At 44.1% G+C, this 17,327-nt stretch overlaps 2 protein-coding genes and 1 long non-coding RNA gene across 10 annotated transcripts in view; 1 reads left to right on the top strand and 2 right to left on the bottom strand.

Annotated features, from left to right (window-relative positions):
* LOC110356194 (uncharacterized) overlaps positions 1 to 17,104 on the top strand; it is a 39,148-nt gene extending 22,044 nt beyond the window's left edge. Inside the window, exons 3-4 of one of the 3 annotated variants that reach the window (XR_010467869.1) lie at positions 7,420 to 13,865; positions 15,696 to 17,104. This is a non-coding gene — a long non-coding RNA (uncharacterized LOC110356194). Of the gene's footprint in view, positions 1 to 7,419 lie in introns of all 3 variants that reach the window. The other 2 variants (XR_010467867.1, XR_010467868.1) reach the window with 2 other exon arrangements.
* On the bottom strand, positions 1,394 to 14,746 carry YEATS4 (YEATS domain containing 4). 4 transcript variants are annotated; one of them, XM_021282747.2, is made up of 8 exons: positions 14,604 to 14,746; positions 8,466 to 8,555; positions 5,036 to 5,155; positions 4,362 to 4,428; positions 4,166 to 4,260; positions 3,498 to 3,590; positions 3,333 to 3,420; positions 1,394 to 1,999 (listed from the first exon to the last, which is right to left on the bottom strand). In XM_021282747.2, the coding sequence occupies exons 1-8, from the start codon at positions 14,628 to 14,630 to the stop codon at positions 1,830 to 1,832; spliced, it is 750 nt and encodes a 249-aa protein (XP_021138422.1). In that variant the 5' UTR covers positions 14,631 to 14,746; the 3' UTR covers positions 1,394 to 1,829. The 4 variants fall into 4 exon arrangements, with proteins under 4 accessions (XP_021138422.1, XP_021138423.1, XP_021138421.2 ...); XM_021282748.2 differs by lacking the exon at positions 8,466 to 8,555 and having other exon boundaries at positions 14,604 to 14,744; XM_021282746.2 differs by lacking the exon at positions 14,604 to 14,746 and having other exon boundaries at positions 8,466 to 8,687.
* CPSF6 (cleavage and polyadenylation specific factor 6) overlaps positions 12,584 to 17,327 on the bottom strand; it is a 37,568-nt gene continuing 32,824 nt past the window's right edge. Inside the window, exons 11-14 of one of the 3 annotated variants that reach the window (XR_010467782.1) lie at positions 15,415 to 15,514; positions 14,876 to 15,081; positions 14,604 to 14,767; positions 12,584 to 13,478 (exon numbers count right to left, since the gene is read on the bottom strand). The gene's annotated coding sequence lies outside the window, so the exon portion shown is untranslated. Of the gene's footprint in view, positions 13,479 to 14,603; positions 15,082 to 15,414; positions 15,515 to 17,327 lie in introns of all 3 variants that reach the window. The other 2 variants (XR_010467779.1, XR_010467780.1) reach the window with 2 other exon arrangements.

Here is a 17,327-nt window from a genome sequence, read left to right as displayed (position 1 = left end):
AGGTACCACTCCATTACTTTTTGGTCTGTTTAAGCCTGTGGCAGCAACTCTGTTGTTAGTCATGGCTCCTGCAGAACCTATTTAATGTTCTGAGTTAATCTACATTAGTATTATTTTAACTGACAAATAACAATGTTGAATACAACTAGTTATCACCAAAACTCTGTTTTCCATTCCCATTTTTGTTTCAGCATGCACAAACGGACCTTAAAAACCTCCTCACGTAATGGAATAAATATGCAAGAAGCTAAGAGAATACACATGGAAGGAGTCACTTCATGCTAACACTATTACATTTGTTCTTAAAATTCTGCTGACGGTCATCAAAGACAAGGAAGCAGTCAAACAGTTTGAATGATAAGGTATAATCAAATTGTATTAAAATTGTACGTTTTCACTGAGAAGTGTTTTTTCGGTCTTAAAATATATAATATACTGTGGCCCATGCAAGTCTTGATTTCATTGGAGACCTCTGAAAATGGCATGTTCCACTGTACTGGAATTGCCTAGCATATTCTTCTTAGGCTACTGCTTAAAAGGAAATTGGCTACTGAATCAACAAACCAATTCAGTAGCCAGAGAAATGTGGATAGTCTGCAGTGCTACAAAGAGTCTGTATGGACACCAGTGCTAGAAGCTGTTCCTCAACCTATGTGTATATTCAACCTATGTTTTTATATAATACCATAAACTAAACATGCCAAGTTTTAACAGTTATTTTTCTTGATGAAAAGCTTAAGTCTGCATCTGGAGTGCTGAAACTGTTTCAGTTCTAAATCTTTACCAAGCTGTTGTAAAAGCTAATCATCAATTGTTTCAAGCATGAAGAAATCAGTGTTGTCTTCCCAAAGCACTGATCATACTGTTTTCTCTGGGAGAAAGGATGTGGGGTTTTTGCTTCTCTGGCAAAGTTTATCGCAACACAGTATCTTGAAGCAGTAGAAAAGGCCAGGCCTTTTCAAAACCTGAAGCAGCACCATCTCTATTACACTCTTTCACTTCTACCAAAAGTTACAGGCAAAAGATCATGTACTAATTTGCTGATTTTTCAGGGGGAACACTCTATAATTAAGAATAAACACAGTACAGTGCAAATATTAAACAAACTTCTACAAAACAGGACCAGAATAATTTTCTGCTTCTGCACATAACTTTGTACTTCAAAGCAGATGTGACACTAGAAACTCTGTAAATAATCTGTAAATATACGAGTTACTTAAAATCCTGTTTTCAGAAAGTTCTTTCATTGTGCTGATCACAGGCAGACATGCAGAAATCACTGTAACTAGACTTAAGCAATTTGCATACAATTATGTGTCAACCTCTACCTTAAATCAGGGCATGCTATTTACAATTGTCCTTGAAGACCAGAACTGGACAGAGACAAAGAATATTAAAATAAAAAATAGCATATTTTATTTTCAGCTTTAAAGATGCATCTCTAAACGATCAGTAGAAAAAAAAAAAACAACACAAGTAAAAAAAGTAAACATCGGCATTTTGTAAAATCACATAGAACTAATAAAAGACTTAATACAAAGTTTTTATATACCATTCAAATGCAGTTTTAAAAAAAAAAATAGTCCGGTCTCCAAGACCCCTTCTACTTGAAATAAATGATTAAGTACCCACAGATTTCAACTATAAAACTAGGATACATCCTTTCTTTTTTCTTCCATTTATGAAGTCAATTGCCACGCACTTCAATCACTTGCAAGTGAAATTCATGTTAGTCTCAGTTACAGTACTGGAGAGGACAAATACAATTCCAGGACTCAAGTCCTTCTGTTTTCAGTATCCTGAAAGGTTCCTTATCAAGTCAGCGCTCGTCACATATCCTTAGACTGATCATCCTCTTCAAGTTTCCTGATTTCATTCTTTAAACAGTTGATGGTTTCACGACTTGCTTTTAGTCTTTCTTTCAGTTCAGCAATTTCAAAACTAGTTTTCTTTTTGGCAGCTTCCAGCTTTTCCCTGGTTTTTACTTCAAGATCTGCAACTGTGGTGGCGATAAAGAAAAATAAATATTAAAAGAGAAAGCCAGAAAGCCTGTTTTGTGGCCCCATTCTGCTCATCAGTTTTGTGGATGGAGTTATTATTTGTTCACGCACAAGTTTTTGGACAAAGCTGGTAACGCCAACAAATTTAAGGAGGCCACAGATATCCCTTCATATCTCATAAGTTATAGAGTTGTGGGCAGTGTAAAAAAACAAAACCAAACCAAAACACTGATTTTTTTATCTGCTTCAGTAGCACATACTAAAGAAATATATTTTTAAAACAAATAAACAAAACAACAACACTAAAAATTTCTATCTATGCTCAAGAGAAGCATCCAGAAATTTTAAGTGAGAAAAGTTTACGTTTGGACAAGACCTTTTTATTATTCAAATTATTAAACACTTTCTACACATAAACCACAGCAACATGAAATATACCAAAAGTCCACCTTAAGACTGGCTAAGCTGAGGTAGAAAATACAAGTCCACACACCCAAACGGACATAAGGCAAATGACAAAGGTAACTTTGTAAAGCTTCAAACACATAGCTACTCTTAGTTTGAGGTATTCACTGTCTAAAAATACTTGTTCTCAGGGGAACCTGCATATAAGCCAAAGGCCAGGTGAGCCGCACCAGAGTTTGCAACTAACATGGCAGGATTTGGGCTCAATACATATTACATTTACTTTCTGAAAGTGGAAGAGATGAAATTCAGAAGGTCAGAACATACATCATCGCTAAATGAATCAATGTATTTCCATTTCTTTCATTCCCTTAATATTCTAGTTTATATTTAAAGACAGATTAAATAGGAAGGACACGAAGAATATTCAGCTAAATTACCTAAGGAATTAGAAGGGAAAAAGACAGGAAGAGCTTTCAGACACTGCTCTATCCCAAAAGGGTTGCTGCTTTGACTAACACAGTACTAACTGCTCTAGATTTCAGCGGTAAAGTGGGATCTTTGCTTGCACTTAAAATCCTGATGAAACCAACTTTATCACAAATTCAGCAGGCTGAATTTATTCAGTTTTATCTGATTTTGCTGCATGCCATCACTCATAATACTAAATTATTCATAATTTTCTTCAGCAGGCACACAGACCTGAAAATCTTGGAAGTTTTCAAATAAGTATTAATATCTTTGCAAAAGTTGAAGCTAATTTGATGCAAAAATATGACTTCTTAGCAGCATCCAAATCCGCTGTACTATTACAGCCTAGGGGGAAGAAAAAAAAAACCCAAAACACAACACCAAAAACCACACAACTAAAACCAAAACAAACTCTTTTTTATTGCTAAAATGAAAATATTTTGATTTTCAACTTACATTCTGTTTCATGCTTATAAGCACCTAGCGTTAGCTGACGAGATGTTGTCAACAGCTGCTGCATCATTGCAGTAGGGTCTTGAAATATCTAACGAAGGAGAAAAATACATGGTGTCAACAATACTGTTAAATATAAAGTGAGGATTACATTAAAAATTAACATACCATTTCATCATAGAATTCAGAAACTACAGTTTTCTTTCCCAGGATAGCATTGGTATCAGACTGAAAAAGCTTCAGCAAGTGATACAAGGTTACCTATAAAAAGACAAAATTGTATTAGCTTGACAACTGCAGGGGAATGATATCTTCTAGATATCAGTAAGTGGGATTTTTTCCCACGCTAGTTGTGTAGGATTTAAAATCTTTTAGGAATGCAAAACTAAATGTCATATAGCTTCAGCAGGATTACTTAAATTTAGTATTGATAGTAAAACACACCAACTATCCAAAGGCTTCTTGATACTTTGTGTTTTTCTTAGGAAAGACACTGATGCTAGCATAGCACCATTGAAAAAAAGACAATTAAAATATTCTAAAATCCTGTAACTAGGAAGATAAATTCCTGGTGTGTGCTCAGCCCAGGTAAGGTGCAACATGCAGCCACCTACCAGTAAACACCAGAAAAGTTAAGCACAGAAAAAACCATCACGAACACCAGTAGAAAAGCACGGAAACAGAAAAACATGGCCAACCATTAAATATATTTCTTATGCAAACAGGCTTTATTATTTCCATGGCTGATGGGATCTATTTTGACCAGAAATATCCTACAGCACAGCTTGAGGCCACCATAATTGATTAAGTGTTGTTAACAAGTTCAATGTACTTACAGGTCTCTCATTTGGATCAATGAAAAATATCTTAATGATTATTTCAAATTCACCCCAGCCCGTTTCGGTGATTTCATAAGGCGGTTTGGTAACAACTGCAGTGGGAGATGCAAAAGTGTTAATACAGGTGATAACTCCTCATCAGAACTAATCAAAATTCCGTTTCCAGGAACAAATGCCCAAACGTAAAACCTACCTCGTAAAGGATTACCGTAGCTTTCATGCAACTTGAATTGAATTTTTTTGACATAGGCAGACATATCCTAAAATAGAAATGCCATGATTTCTGATTATTTAGACAGCACAGCAAACTATTGTTTATTCATCCATCCTACATGCCTATCATTTCTTCTGACTTAAATACAGTATTTCTTCTGACTTCGTGAGTAGGAAAGCAAGACAGTAAATCCAATGGTTAGTACTGGCACACAGGTCTGTCAGTATTCTGTCCTCATGAATGCTCTCCAGTTCTCCCCTGGCCTGGAAAGATCACTCCACAAACAAAAGTGGAAAAGCATCTTCCTTCTCTTACTCTTTTTTGGACCCCCCCCCCCCCCCCCCCCCCCCAGCCTGTGTGTGCACTCCCCTTATGCCCCAGCACCCTCCTGCCCTCTCCTCACACCCCAAAGCTCATCCAGTCCACCCCTCTGCAATGAGCAGGGACATCTTCAACCAGATCAGGTTGCTCAGGTCCAGCCTGGCCTTTAGTGTCTCCAGGGATGGGGCATCTACCACCTCTCCGGAAAACCTGTGCCAGGGTTTCACCATCCTCGGTGTAAAACATTTTCTCATGTCTGGCCTGAATCTCCCACCTTTCAGTTTAAAGCCATAAGACACAGTAAGGACAAGGCGCCGCCGCTCCCCGCACACCTCGTTCCTGTAGGGCTTCACGTAAACCGTCCACTGGTGCGTGTGACCGTCCTCCTCTCTTTTCTTCCCAAAATACCGGGCGACGTTTCCATACACGATCGGCTTCACAATGGTAACGCCCTTTAAAAAAGAGAAAAGAAAACCAACGACACGTTTCGAAAGGCGTTTGCCGCGCTGCTCCTTGTAGCCCGAACGAAGCCGGTGCCCCGCGGAGCGAGGCCCGTTCCCCGCCGCAGCCATCGCTCCTCCATCCCCCGCGCCGGGCCGGGCCCGCACCTTCACCCTGCCCCCGGAGTCAGGCCCGAACTCAGCCATTCTCTTGAACATATTGCCCCGGCGTGGGGGGCGCCGCCCGCAGCCGCGCCGACCGCGCTCAACTCCCGCGCCACGGCCGCCTAGCCCGGCCCCGCCGCCACCGCCGCTCCGCGACCGCCATCCCCTGCGGCTTCCGGCGGCGTCCGCGTCACGGCGGGGCGGGAACGGCGGGGCGGGGCTGAGTGACTGACTGACTGACTGACTGAGTGACTGACTGACTGAGTGACTGCCGGTGTGAGGCGCTCCTGGCCGGCCTCGCCGCCTCACCGCTCCCCGGTTTGGTCACCGCTCTTCACAGAATCACAGAGTGGGTGGGCTTGGGAGGGAGGGACCTCTGGAGATCATCCAGTCCAACCCACCTGCTAAAGCAGGGTCACCCAGAGCAGATCACACAGGAATGTGTCCAGGGGGCTTTTGAATGTCTCCAGAGAAGGAGACTCCACAACCCCTCTGGGCAGCCTGTTCCATGGCTCTGGCACCCTCACTGTAAAGAAGTTTCTCCTCATATTCAGATGGAACCTCCTGTGCTTCAGCCTGTGCCCATTGCCCATCACCCTGTCACTGGGCACCACTGAAGAGTCTGGTCCATCCTGTTGACACCCACCCTTGAGATATTTATAAACACTGATGAGATCCCCTCTCAGCTTCTTTTCTCCAGGCTGAACAGACCCAGCCCTCTCCGTCTCTCCTCATAAGAAAATCGCTCCAGACCCCTCACCATCTTTGTAGCCCTCTGCTGGACTCTCTCCAATAATTCCTTGTCTTCCTTGCATCCTCCACATTGAAATGGATATGTAAAGGACCCCTCTGATATGCGTGACCTTTCTAAGCCTAGTTAACTTTAAATGATGCTCCCTCTCTTGGCTGTGTTTTACAAACACAGTTTAGTCTTTTTAAAACAGAAAAACCCGCCGCGCTCACGCCATGCCCACGGCTGACAGGCCTCTGCGTGCAGGTCACCGTACTGCTGTGAGCTCAGCGGTGCTTAAAAAAAGGAAGCAGGGAATTATATTGATTCTTTTTCTTCTTTCCATATTTTTACTTTTGTAGCCTTCAAACACACACTCAACTAGCATATGCTGGTGTTCACTGGTCTCATTGTGCACCATTCCCATGGACACACACGGTGCCTGGTTAAATGAAGCATCCTGCACAATCAGAGCGGTCACAAGGAGGGAAGGAAAAGCCTATTAAAAATAAAAAAAGGAGGGGGGGAAAGAGGGTTGCAAGCATGCTAAAAGTTGCACAGCCACTCCAGGCTTCAAAATATTCAGTTTGTGGGCTGACCAGTCCAGAAATTTTTGTACATCTTTGGAATATATGGGATATCACCTTTGGTAAGACTTCATCCCGTTGTCTTCCAGGCAACACAAACCAAAAGGCTGAGATGTGTGACAGTTTCTGTGTTCAGTTTGACATTGAGTCTGTCTTTTTGAAACACCCTGTAGTTTCTGAGAAAAAACAAAGAACTTTCCTCTGGCAACTTTCAATTACCAGAAAACAAGCAGAATAAATCTATTGAAGCAAGTCCACAAACAATGCAAAATAAACTAGGCTGCAAGAGGATGCTGTATTTCATGCATTTATCTTTGGATGGCAAAGTTAAAATACAGAACTAGGTTAGTAGGGTGGCAACGAACTAGTTTCTGCCACCATTTTATGGTTAATCTGCAAAAAAGCTCCTTTGCCTATGGGGAAATAACTGAGCTGTCAGGTACTCTTCTTGGCCGGTGACTGTTCAGTTGTGCTCTGGCGCAGCAGGAGGGTGTCACGCTGCAAGCTAACGAGTTATGCCTCTGGTTCAAAGTTGTATGTAAGTAACACCCATAATTGCTCAATTCCAGCAGTTTCCATTTTATTTACCCTGTGAACCTGACAGTTCTTTGGGTGAACAAGGTATTAAAAATTAACTGGCAATGTTTCACCCTGCTTAGGTGTGAGCAGCTTATGTCAGCTGCCCTTGTCTTCATCAAAAGGAGCTGGCTGAGCAGGACCCCTTATTTACATTGTTTTCCTGAGCAGCTGGATATAACAGAATATGTGATCTAAATATTTCCTTGTTCTTGTAGGAAGGCGGTCAGCATCCCGTGGTACCCAAACAGCAGCAGAGGTCAGAACTGCTGAACTGCTGGTGACTGGGGAGTGATGCCCATGCAGGGTAACACACAGTGGGCTGAGCCGACTCAAGGGTCACTGATTTCTCCGTTTCAGGAGGAGGTGAGTCCCTGCTCCGTGCCCCAGCTGTAGCCTCCGGTCTGCCCAGCTGCGGCCATTCCCGCGATGGACCAAGGAACTCCTCCACGGAGCTGCAGCCAGACCCTGCTTGCAAACCGCTCTCCCGAGCGCCCCCTCCCATGGCATCCAGCGTGTGCCAGGGCTCCTGGTGGACAAGAAGATGGCAAATGGCCTCAATTTGCACCAGGGGAGGTTCAGAGTGGATATCAGGAAAAATTTATTCCTGGAAAGGGTTGTCAGGCATTGGAACAGGCTGCCCAGGAAGTGTAGGAGTCACCATCCCTGGAGGTGTTTAAAAGGTGTTTAGATGAGGTTCCTAGGGACATGGTTTAGTGCCAGAGTTAGGTTATGGTTGGACTTGATGACCTTGAGGGTGTCTTCCAACCAAAATGATTCTATGAATCTATGAATACCATGCCTAACCCACTCCTGGGAAGCAAAAGTTCCCTATCTCTTTCTTTGCATGAACTAGATCTCACGTGACAGTGCTGCTCAGCCCTGCAGTATTATAGCTCTTCTTGTTAAAATGAAGCAAGTTGGCAACACTGGCATGTGGGCCAGTCTTTTGCAAGTTCTCACTGTCTTCAAAGAAAAATTAAATCTCCTGAGGTTAATGTAATTGCTAATTAAATTAACCTCTTTACTCCGTAAACATTAACAAAGACAAAAAGAAGAATGATGCCATTCCTGCTGTACAGAAACCTTTTCCTCCCATGTGTGATGACTGCCCTGCAGATCTCCCTTTGGAAAGGGGGAATGATGGGCTTGAATGTTGCTCTGCTGTGTATTTTAAAGACAGAGCTGTAACCAGCTAATCTATTTGCAACTGGGAGATGAGAGGGCAGCCCACCACAGCAGCACCTCGAGAGACTGTGCTCACCTCAGCAGGGGCTATTGCACATCTGCTTGGCCCTCGGGATCCTGCCACCATTGCACCACCAGCAGCTGTTGGTCTGTAGGATCCATGATTCTGATACAGAAAATAAAAAAATATGACTGTATAGAGAATGCCCGTGCTAGAGGGGGTGGTCCTTTTATTCTTTAATCCAACCAAATATGAAAAACACATGCAATGTGTCTTAACTTCAAAAATGCCCTTGGAAAACACAACACAGGTTTTCTACTTTTGGAAATAAATTCCATTATGTCTTCTCTGGAGACATTCAAAACCCGCCCGGACTCCTTCCTGTGTAGCCTCATCTCGGTGTTCCTGCTCTGGTGGGGGGATTGGACTAGATGATCTTTTGAGGTCCCTTCCAATCCCTGACATTCTGTGATTCTGTACATTGCTCTCTATATACAGAAGTACAAATCAAGCCCAACATGTATTTCCACAAAAACAAGAGAGGAAAATACAACCATGGCCAGTTTATGCAGTGGTTCTGACTGTATTTAATCAATGCTGGCCTCTGCCTGGACAGAAATGAAGTGCAAGCAAGATTTCAGAGGAAACTTTGGAAACCAGCGCAGTGCTGGGGCCCTCCCACTGCCGTTACTGCCCTAAGGGTGAAAGCGCAGACACGGGGAATGGCCAAAAAAAATAATTCCTTCCAAAGATAACCAAGTTTCTTTGCTGGCTCCTGCAGGTTTGAGTGCATGTCAGGGGCCATGGGCTGGCGGGTGGGCTGTGGCAGGCAGGGTGTCCTCTGCAGCAGCAGCTCCTGCTGCGCTTTGAAGCTGTTGACAGCCAGAGCGGGTAGAGCTGCTCTCACGGGCAGCCCCAAGGGTGTTTTTGGCAGCCTCCATAGATGTATCCAAACAGACCCGCTCACCTCGCTCCTGCCACCAGGCTCGCGCCTGTGGAGCTTCTTGCTGCACAAATACCTGGTTTTGGTGAGGGGCCTCAGGGCTTTGCCCTTCCCTTCTTATGACTTGCCTGCCCTGTTTTGTCCTATGGACACGCCACTATATCTGCAGCAGGAAGGAGAAGGGACGGGGACTGTGATTCTCATCTGAAACGCGAGTGTTGGCCAACGTGGATGCTGTTGTGGCTTAATGTGAGCTGGCAATACAACCACGATAGCTGCTCGCTCGCCTCCCTCCTCGCCCCCCAAATAGGGGAGAAAATCAAAAGGGAGAAACTTGGATTGAGACAAACAGTTCAATAAAACGAGAAAATTCTAATATGCTACTAGTAAATATATATATATATATATATAAAAGAGAAATAAAAGATACTCAGGCAATTCCTCACGAACTCCATCCACACTGAGCAGCCAGTCCCAGGAAGCAGCAGCAGCACCTGGTCCCAAACAGCTGATCCCAGAGAGAGAAAAGACAAAAAAGGCAGAAAGGCCCAGAGGCCTCTGCAAAATGGCAAAAGGCCGAACTAATGAAAGTCCTGAACAGAACTCCCCCAGCTTCAACAAAAAGAACCAAGATAGTGATGAAGACAAAAGAGACCAGAATATCCCCCCGCCTCCTTAAATATGAAGCATGCTGCTAGTGGGCTGGAATAGTCATATTGATCAGTCTGGACATCAGTCAAGCTCTGCCCCATCTCTGCTCCCCTTCCTTGCTGCCTCACACCTGTGGGCAGAACGCTCAGAGTGTCCCTGGCTCTCAGACCAGAGCAATTAAAAACATGAGCTCTGTGCTGGGGTGTTATCTCTTGTTGTCAAACTAAGTCCAAATAATGATCACGCTAGCTATGAAAAACAAAGGTTTCTAACTGCATGAAGAAAATTAACCCATTTTCAGTCAAACCAGCACAGATGCCCATGGCCAACACATGGATTGTTCCCAAGACCCGCAATCAGAGCCCATGAATACTTCTCTCCGAAGGACAGCAGTTTAGCAAGAGCCTGTTGCCACCGCTCATTCCTCCGTGTCCCCAGGTCCCCCGGCAGTACCTGTCCTCCACTCCCACTCCAGTTTGCTCCACAGCTTCACCTGCTTTCCCCGCTCCAGCAGTGCGGCCACCATAGGCAGATGACCAGCAGGACAAGGAACTGCAGCAAGGAAAAGCAACGCAGTCAGGAACTGGGGAGGTGTGATGAGACAGGCTGCTTCTGGGAGAAGCTTCCTGGTGACCAGAGAATCACAGAACGTTAGGGATTGGAAGGGACCTCAAAAGATCATCTAGTCCAATCCCCCCACCAGAGCAGGAACACTTAGATGAGGTTACACAGGAATGTGTCCAGGCGGGTTTTGAATGTCTCCAGAGTAGGAGACTCCACAACCCCCCTGGGCAGCCTGTTCCAGTGCTCTGGCACCCTCACCGAGAAGTTTCTTCTCATACTTAAGTGGCACCTCCTGTGTTCAGTTTGAACCCATTGGTCAGCTCAGACTGTGGAAGAGTGGCAGGGCTAGAGAGGGTGAAAAGTTGCAGACAGTGACAGCAAGTCTGTGTCAGCAGAGATGGACTAAGCCGATGGGATCCTGACTTCTAAACTCCGGCATTCAGGTGCTCATTTTAACAAAGCATGTTAAAATGGAAGTTCCTGCCCCATGTGCCCCCTGGAAGTCACAAGAGCAGACTTGGAGAATCCCAGGCTGTGTCCCTAAAGGTTATTTGATCCAAGACGTTTCATAGCTGCTGACAGCTGACACCTCTCATGGACCTTCCCTGGAGCAGCCAGGGGTAGAAGACAAAATGTGAGGATTAGTCAAGACTTCATGGTGCATACAGCCTCTTAATACTGAAACCACAGCTCTCCTGCACTTATCTCATCTCTTAACCTTCTCCCACTCCCTTTTGGTTCCTCTGCTTTGTAGCAACCAGAAACGCAGCCTCTTCAGTACATGGGCATTTTCCAATACTTGAAGCATCACTCCAAAATTGTACATATATGATGTGGAAAGCCACAGCCAAAGTAACATCACCTCAGAATTTTGTTTAAACTCTCTCACAATACCTACCAAAGGGGGATTTGGCTATCTAAACTCTGCTACTCAGATTATTATAAAATTATTATCAAAGTCCTGGTCTTAATGCAGTTACTGCTCATCATGAATCTACCACCATTAACAACCTAACAGAAGCAGCCTGGAGAAACGGGCATTGGACACATGGTCCGCACCGACTGAAATTGAGGAAATCACCTAAATGGAGCAGTTTTCAAAGCAGCCACTTTCAGAGTCACAAGTAAGTTGTGGCATATGGCCGGCTATGGGGGGAAACCTTCTTAGGAACAAAGCGGAATGAAAAAATCTGCGCAATGAGATGACGTGGGAAGGACTGGAAATGGCTCTTGCCTACAGCAAAGGGCTGGGAGTGCCATGAAGGATACAGGTGCTGAACCCACTTCTACCAGCCTATTTTGGGGGGCTGCTGCCCCTGTGACGTAACTGTTGAGCCCAGCCTCTGCCCAGGCATGTGGTTTAGGTGAAGCTTTATCATATGCAGCTGTTGTGAAAGAAACGGTGCCCAGGCAGCTCCTCACAGACTCGAGTCCCTCACCCGTTTTACAGCTCCCTCAGACAGCACACAGGCACTGTTTTGATAAATAAAGAACAACTCCCAACTCCAGACTCCCAGCAAAATGACCAGGTGCCTTAGCATCCTTACCTAGGTCAAGTCAAGTCCAAGATTTAATTCCAGAATTTGTGCTTTTAAATTTTTCAATTTTTATCAACTTGAAAAGAGGTGGGAACAGTTTTATTCATCAGAGTGTCACATACAGTCTCACAAGAGCTGCCCTCACACGTGTGTCGTGTAAGATGTTCCCCAAGCTTCTTCCAGTCCTGGAAAGGATCAACCCAAGTGGGTGCTGAGGCCACCAGCTCCAAGGACCAGGCGCAGCTGGAGGCAGCACAGACCTGGCTCCAGCGATGACACCAAACCAATCTCTCTCATGTTGGCCCCCATGGTTTTAACAGACTATTAATTTAATTGTTGTTTTGGTTTTGGCAGCTTGCCAGTTTTCTAAATAAAGATGTGAATTTATATAAACTTTCCCTTCTTCAGTAATGCACCCAAGCCCCACACAGTGAAAAATCTGAGATAGTTTGTGCTGTCATTATAACAAAAAAAAAATGGCGAGGGAGGTGGTAATGTAGAGGGGTTAAGAGTTTTATTTCTAAATAAATTTGAGCAAAACGCATAAAATTATTGTTTTCTTTTTATTTCCCAAATAGCTTCACTGAATGGAACAGTCAGGAGAGAACCTAAAATGAGGAGGGCACAGTAGGGATCCCACATGACAGAAAAAGGAATCAAAAATCTGAAGTATCAGACTGTTCGCTACCACTGTGAAAGAAACACCAACAAACTTGTACTGGACTCCAGCTGAGATGGAAGGCAGCCAGCAGACAGCTTTAATCCTTATGGAGAATTTTTATGTACAGGCTTCATTCCCACAAACAGCCCACTCCTCTCAAATTAAACGTTTTTAAAGTTCCTTTTAATGTCAGTTATAGTGATCTGTGAGCTCAAAATATAGCTTTTGTTGTAGAATAAAAGGCTAATCGCTCTCATCTGGTTAAATAGCTGCTAATAAAACATTGGTCTTCTCTGACCCTTTTCATTCTAAGTATTTTATGTATTTAAAAAAGGGCCCAGCACACAATTTAGACATTATTTCCAACAGTTTCTTCTGCAGAGCTCTGTTGGCTGTTCCACACCATTCACCATTTTCACTACGCTTACGCTGTGGGTCTGTGAGAAAATGGGAGCTGCGGACCTACATCTCGCAAAGATGCCCAGCTAAAGTGATTCAGGAGAGTGAGAACTACAGATTTAATTACACATAGGCTGCAATTAACATTTTGAGGTGGGAGCCCAAGTCCTGTACAGCTCGATCCATGAATAAGGATTCTGTTTGGGATGAATGGTCTCTGTTCTCATCCCCTCCAACCAACGCGGATCTGTGACGCATCCAGGCAGAACCACGTATTTTTTAAATGAAGCACAGTCTGTAGATTGTAAAAGGTGTTGAGGGCAGCTGCCTGTCTGTCAAAAAGAAGTAGATGGCTAAATAGGGAAAGGGAACACCAGCGAGCTTTGGAAACTGGTTTTAAGCATCATTTTAACCATTCTGAAATACAGTAACTCTGCAGAGCTCCCCGATCCTTCAGAGGCAAATGCTGCCTGGGAACCCCCCCATCTTCTGCCGGGTTCTGGAGACGCCGTCAGCTACAGCCAACATTTTCTGTGCGGACAGCGTCTTCCAGTGTTTTCAGTGTCAAAGGCTTTTTGAGCATTAAAACATTTCTTTCACTCCAAGTGTATTATATGGGAAAACATGCACAGGAATTTAACAGCAGCGCACTGAAGAGGCATTCAAATAATATGGAGAAAATAAGGAAAGAAACAAGGACTTTTTCATGAGGTGTCAAGGTAAGGACGAGAAAAATAGAGCTTGTTTATTTTGTGGGAAAAGGGGAAGAAGCAACTGCCATCTCCTTAAACTTAGAGCAGTTGGGGATTATTACATCTAGTTCTGTTGACAAAGCCTGTAGCTCATAAGGAGGTGGATATGTGTGATGCACGACCAACGTAGGGACATCACATTAATGAGGGTCCCAGACATATAACAATGTTACTCATCTATCCAATGCCTCATTTGTAAAAAATAATTAAAAGGGATAGCAATCTTCTACCTGCAGCAAAAAGACACTTATTTCTATGAATAAAAATGCTCTGCAATAGTTTTTCATGCCGTCTCTCCAGGAGCACTAAAAGAGGAGAGTAAGAAAGGCAGAGAATTCTTGATCACTTTTGAACACCATACACTCAGTGTCTCAGCATTAAAAGCATGGACTAGCATCTCTGTTTTCTATAATATTATACATTATGTTACGTGACCAAAAGGGAGTTTCTTCTCTGATTTACTTCCAGCTCAACCTTAACCAGCAAAAGTTCCACCTGTTTGGTTGGCACCAGCCCCCCCTCCCAGCCCATCACACTCTCAGCTTGCAACACCCTTGAAAATAAACGTCCTGCCCTCTCCTCGCTGCTGCCTCAAACTCCTCCTGTGCCTTTCCCAAACCCCTCTTTTCACCTCCAGTCTAAGAAAGGAAATATCAATACATTTTATTAATATAATAATAAAATAAAACATTAACATATTGTTACCTCATTCTCACTTCGGTTTTTCTCCATTGCCTCTCTGAAGGCTCCCTCTTCTACATCTCCCAACAACTTAATTTTCTAGTACGTGTGGCAGGCTTATCGTCTCATCTCCAGCCATTTACTCACATTTTTAAGAATCAATTGCTTGCTTGTGCACCTTCAAAGAGCTAAAACAGATAAATTTTGATTATACTGATACACTTCCTTCCTCTTGCACTCCCAGGTAAACATCCATGTCTTACACGGCAAGCTCTCCAGAGCAGCAGCGGCCTTACCTGCTCTCAGAGCATGAATGAGCATCAACTCTTTAAGTTCTTCAGGATGTTTGGGGTAACCTGTGTTGTTAGTCAAGGTGCATTCAGAAATTCAAGCAGGCGTGTTGTGCTTTAACCACCTTAGGAGATGCCAAAGCCACTGTCAGGGGTGCTGAGTGTGCAGACCACACTCCTTTAACAAATACGCTATGCTACCAGGTGGTTATCTGTGGAAGAACGCAGATGTTAACTCGGCAAACACATCTCCCAGTTGACTGCCTTATTTCCCAGAGTGTGATGCTACAGGCCCTCAAGAGGACTTGGCTAATTCCCACATGTAAGACAGACGCTCTGTCCCCAAAACTATTGTCAATGTTTCCTTTCCTGGCATGTCATGATTAGTTATAGTCCAGCATTTCAGGATAAATTGGGAATAAAGACATTCGGGTATTTGCATCTGATTTCCCTGTAATAATGTTTGTAAAAAAGGTATCTTTGTGATCATAAGCTACACATATATCCAGGCCTTGCTTTACTCAGCCTGTGCTGCACAAACTTACCTTCCACATCTTCAGACACTTTGCTCTGTTGACTTTTTTGGAACTTGATTTGTATTCTGCTGCTCTCCTCCTTTACAACTTACCATCTCTCCTGGACCAGCTGCAAAATGACGAAAAGGTTTGAAAGACAAACCAGGGGAGAGTAAAAAGATAGAGAACAGGAATAATACCCTGAGCATCTCTTCCCTCCCCAAATGTAACAGGAGTCAAAAAGGACACTTCTAACTATTTACTCAAGGTCTGCTTCCCGGCAGGCACTTGGGTGTCTTTTGTTTCCACAGATTTCAACAACTCAAGCCTGTCCCCAGCCAGCAATGCTCCTCTGCTGACAAGAAACGAAGCAGGATGCCGCTTTGCCAAAGCTCAGCAGTGCCTTCAGCCAGGCTGCGCCGAACGGGTGCAGCAGCACGAGGGGATATCTTCTCTTTGCACAAAGACACCCTGGGGACATCGCTGTCCCATGGCCTGGCTGCACCACGCATAGCCCAACACCTGCACAAGGTCTCCAGGGCTCCCTCACAGGAACAGCTCCTGCAGTCCACAGATCGCCCTTCCATCGCAGCGTAAGAACGCACAGCTCATGGAAGCGACTGTTTGAAGCCCCCGTGTTAAACCTCACAAACGCCTTTCACCTCCCTCCCCTCCCCTCCCCAAAAAACTGCCAGTCAATATTACGGGGTGCACAGGGATGTTACTCAGCCAGTACCGCTGTGCTCAGAAACAGGTTCATCCTGGTGGGGGTCCTTTTGTGTTTTCTTTTGGTCATGGGGTTTTTTTGTTTGTTTGTTTTAAATCCTGTAGCCCTCAGAGCACAGGATGGATGGGAAGGGTCAGCTCTGTTCTGCAGCCAATCCGCCAGCATGAAGAGGTGGCAGAGAAGAGGTTCTGCACCCCTTTCCACATCACTGGGCACTGGAGCAGGGGGAACAAGCAAGGACAACAATTCAAGGGATTATGTTTTCCCCAGAGAGCCTCCAGGAAAGGAAAAACAAACCCAACCATATTCAGAATGTTTACTTTCCTCGTTCTTCTGAAACAGTTTCAAATCAGACCTTGACAATCTGGCGCCCTGGTTAGTTAACCTGTGCTTGAATGCTTCCCCAACAAATTCATCCACGCGCTACTGAATCCTCACTGTGTTTACCTCTGAGTACACAGCCCGTGCTTTTGGGGACAGGATGCTTTATAACACAACTCTCTGCCATTCAGCAACAGGAACTGCTGAACACCCTAACACAGAGGAAAATTCCAGCAAGGTATTTTAAAATAACGAGTTAGCAATGATTTTCCCCACGCTCTCCACGCAGAAGGAAGCCTGGAGTCCTCCGAGCCCAACACTCCTTTCAGCACGTCCAAACTTTCACACTGTCAATGAAGCTGAGCTATAACCCACGCTCACCTGGCTAAAAACCCAGGTTAACTGTGCAATTCAGACATAGTGCAGTAAATAATCAGTGGCCAAGTTTGTTTTCCTACCTGTTGCTTGCTATTTTGAACAATTAAAATTTGAACCATTTAGAGCAAGCAAATGTTATTTTTATCACAGGTTTAGGGCGCGAGTCACAAGAAATCCAGGTTCATTTCCTAATGAGTGATATTGTTTCCTCCACACAGACCCATACAGTCACCCCCCTTCATTCACTCAAAAATGTTCAAATAAAATCATGAACGTTGTGATTTTCCAAGCCAATCAGACTGTGTTTCAGACTTTTTTGAAGCTATAAAGATTAGAAACAGTTATTTTTTCCTAAATGAAAATCAGCATTCTCAAATAATCTTATGCCTGCCAAATGCTGGAGGCTTGTCACAGACAGAAGTCAAGCTGACAACACTGCAAAATGGTACCAGAAAGCTAAGGTGGTACAACAGATGTAGCTCATTTTGTGCTACAGTAAATTAACTTCAACAAATAT

Source organism: Columba livia, chromosome 1 (assembly GCF_036013475.1).
Source record: "Columba livia isolate bColLiv1 breed racing homer chromosome 1, bColLiv1.pat.W.v2, whole genome shotgun sequence".
Taxonomy (NCBI): Eukaryota; Metazoa; Chordata; class Aves; order Columbiformes; family Columbidae; genus Columba; species Columba livia.
Note: the sequence above shows the minus strand (reverse complement) of the source record. Positions and strands in the feature narration are given on the sequence as shown.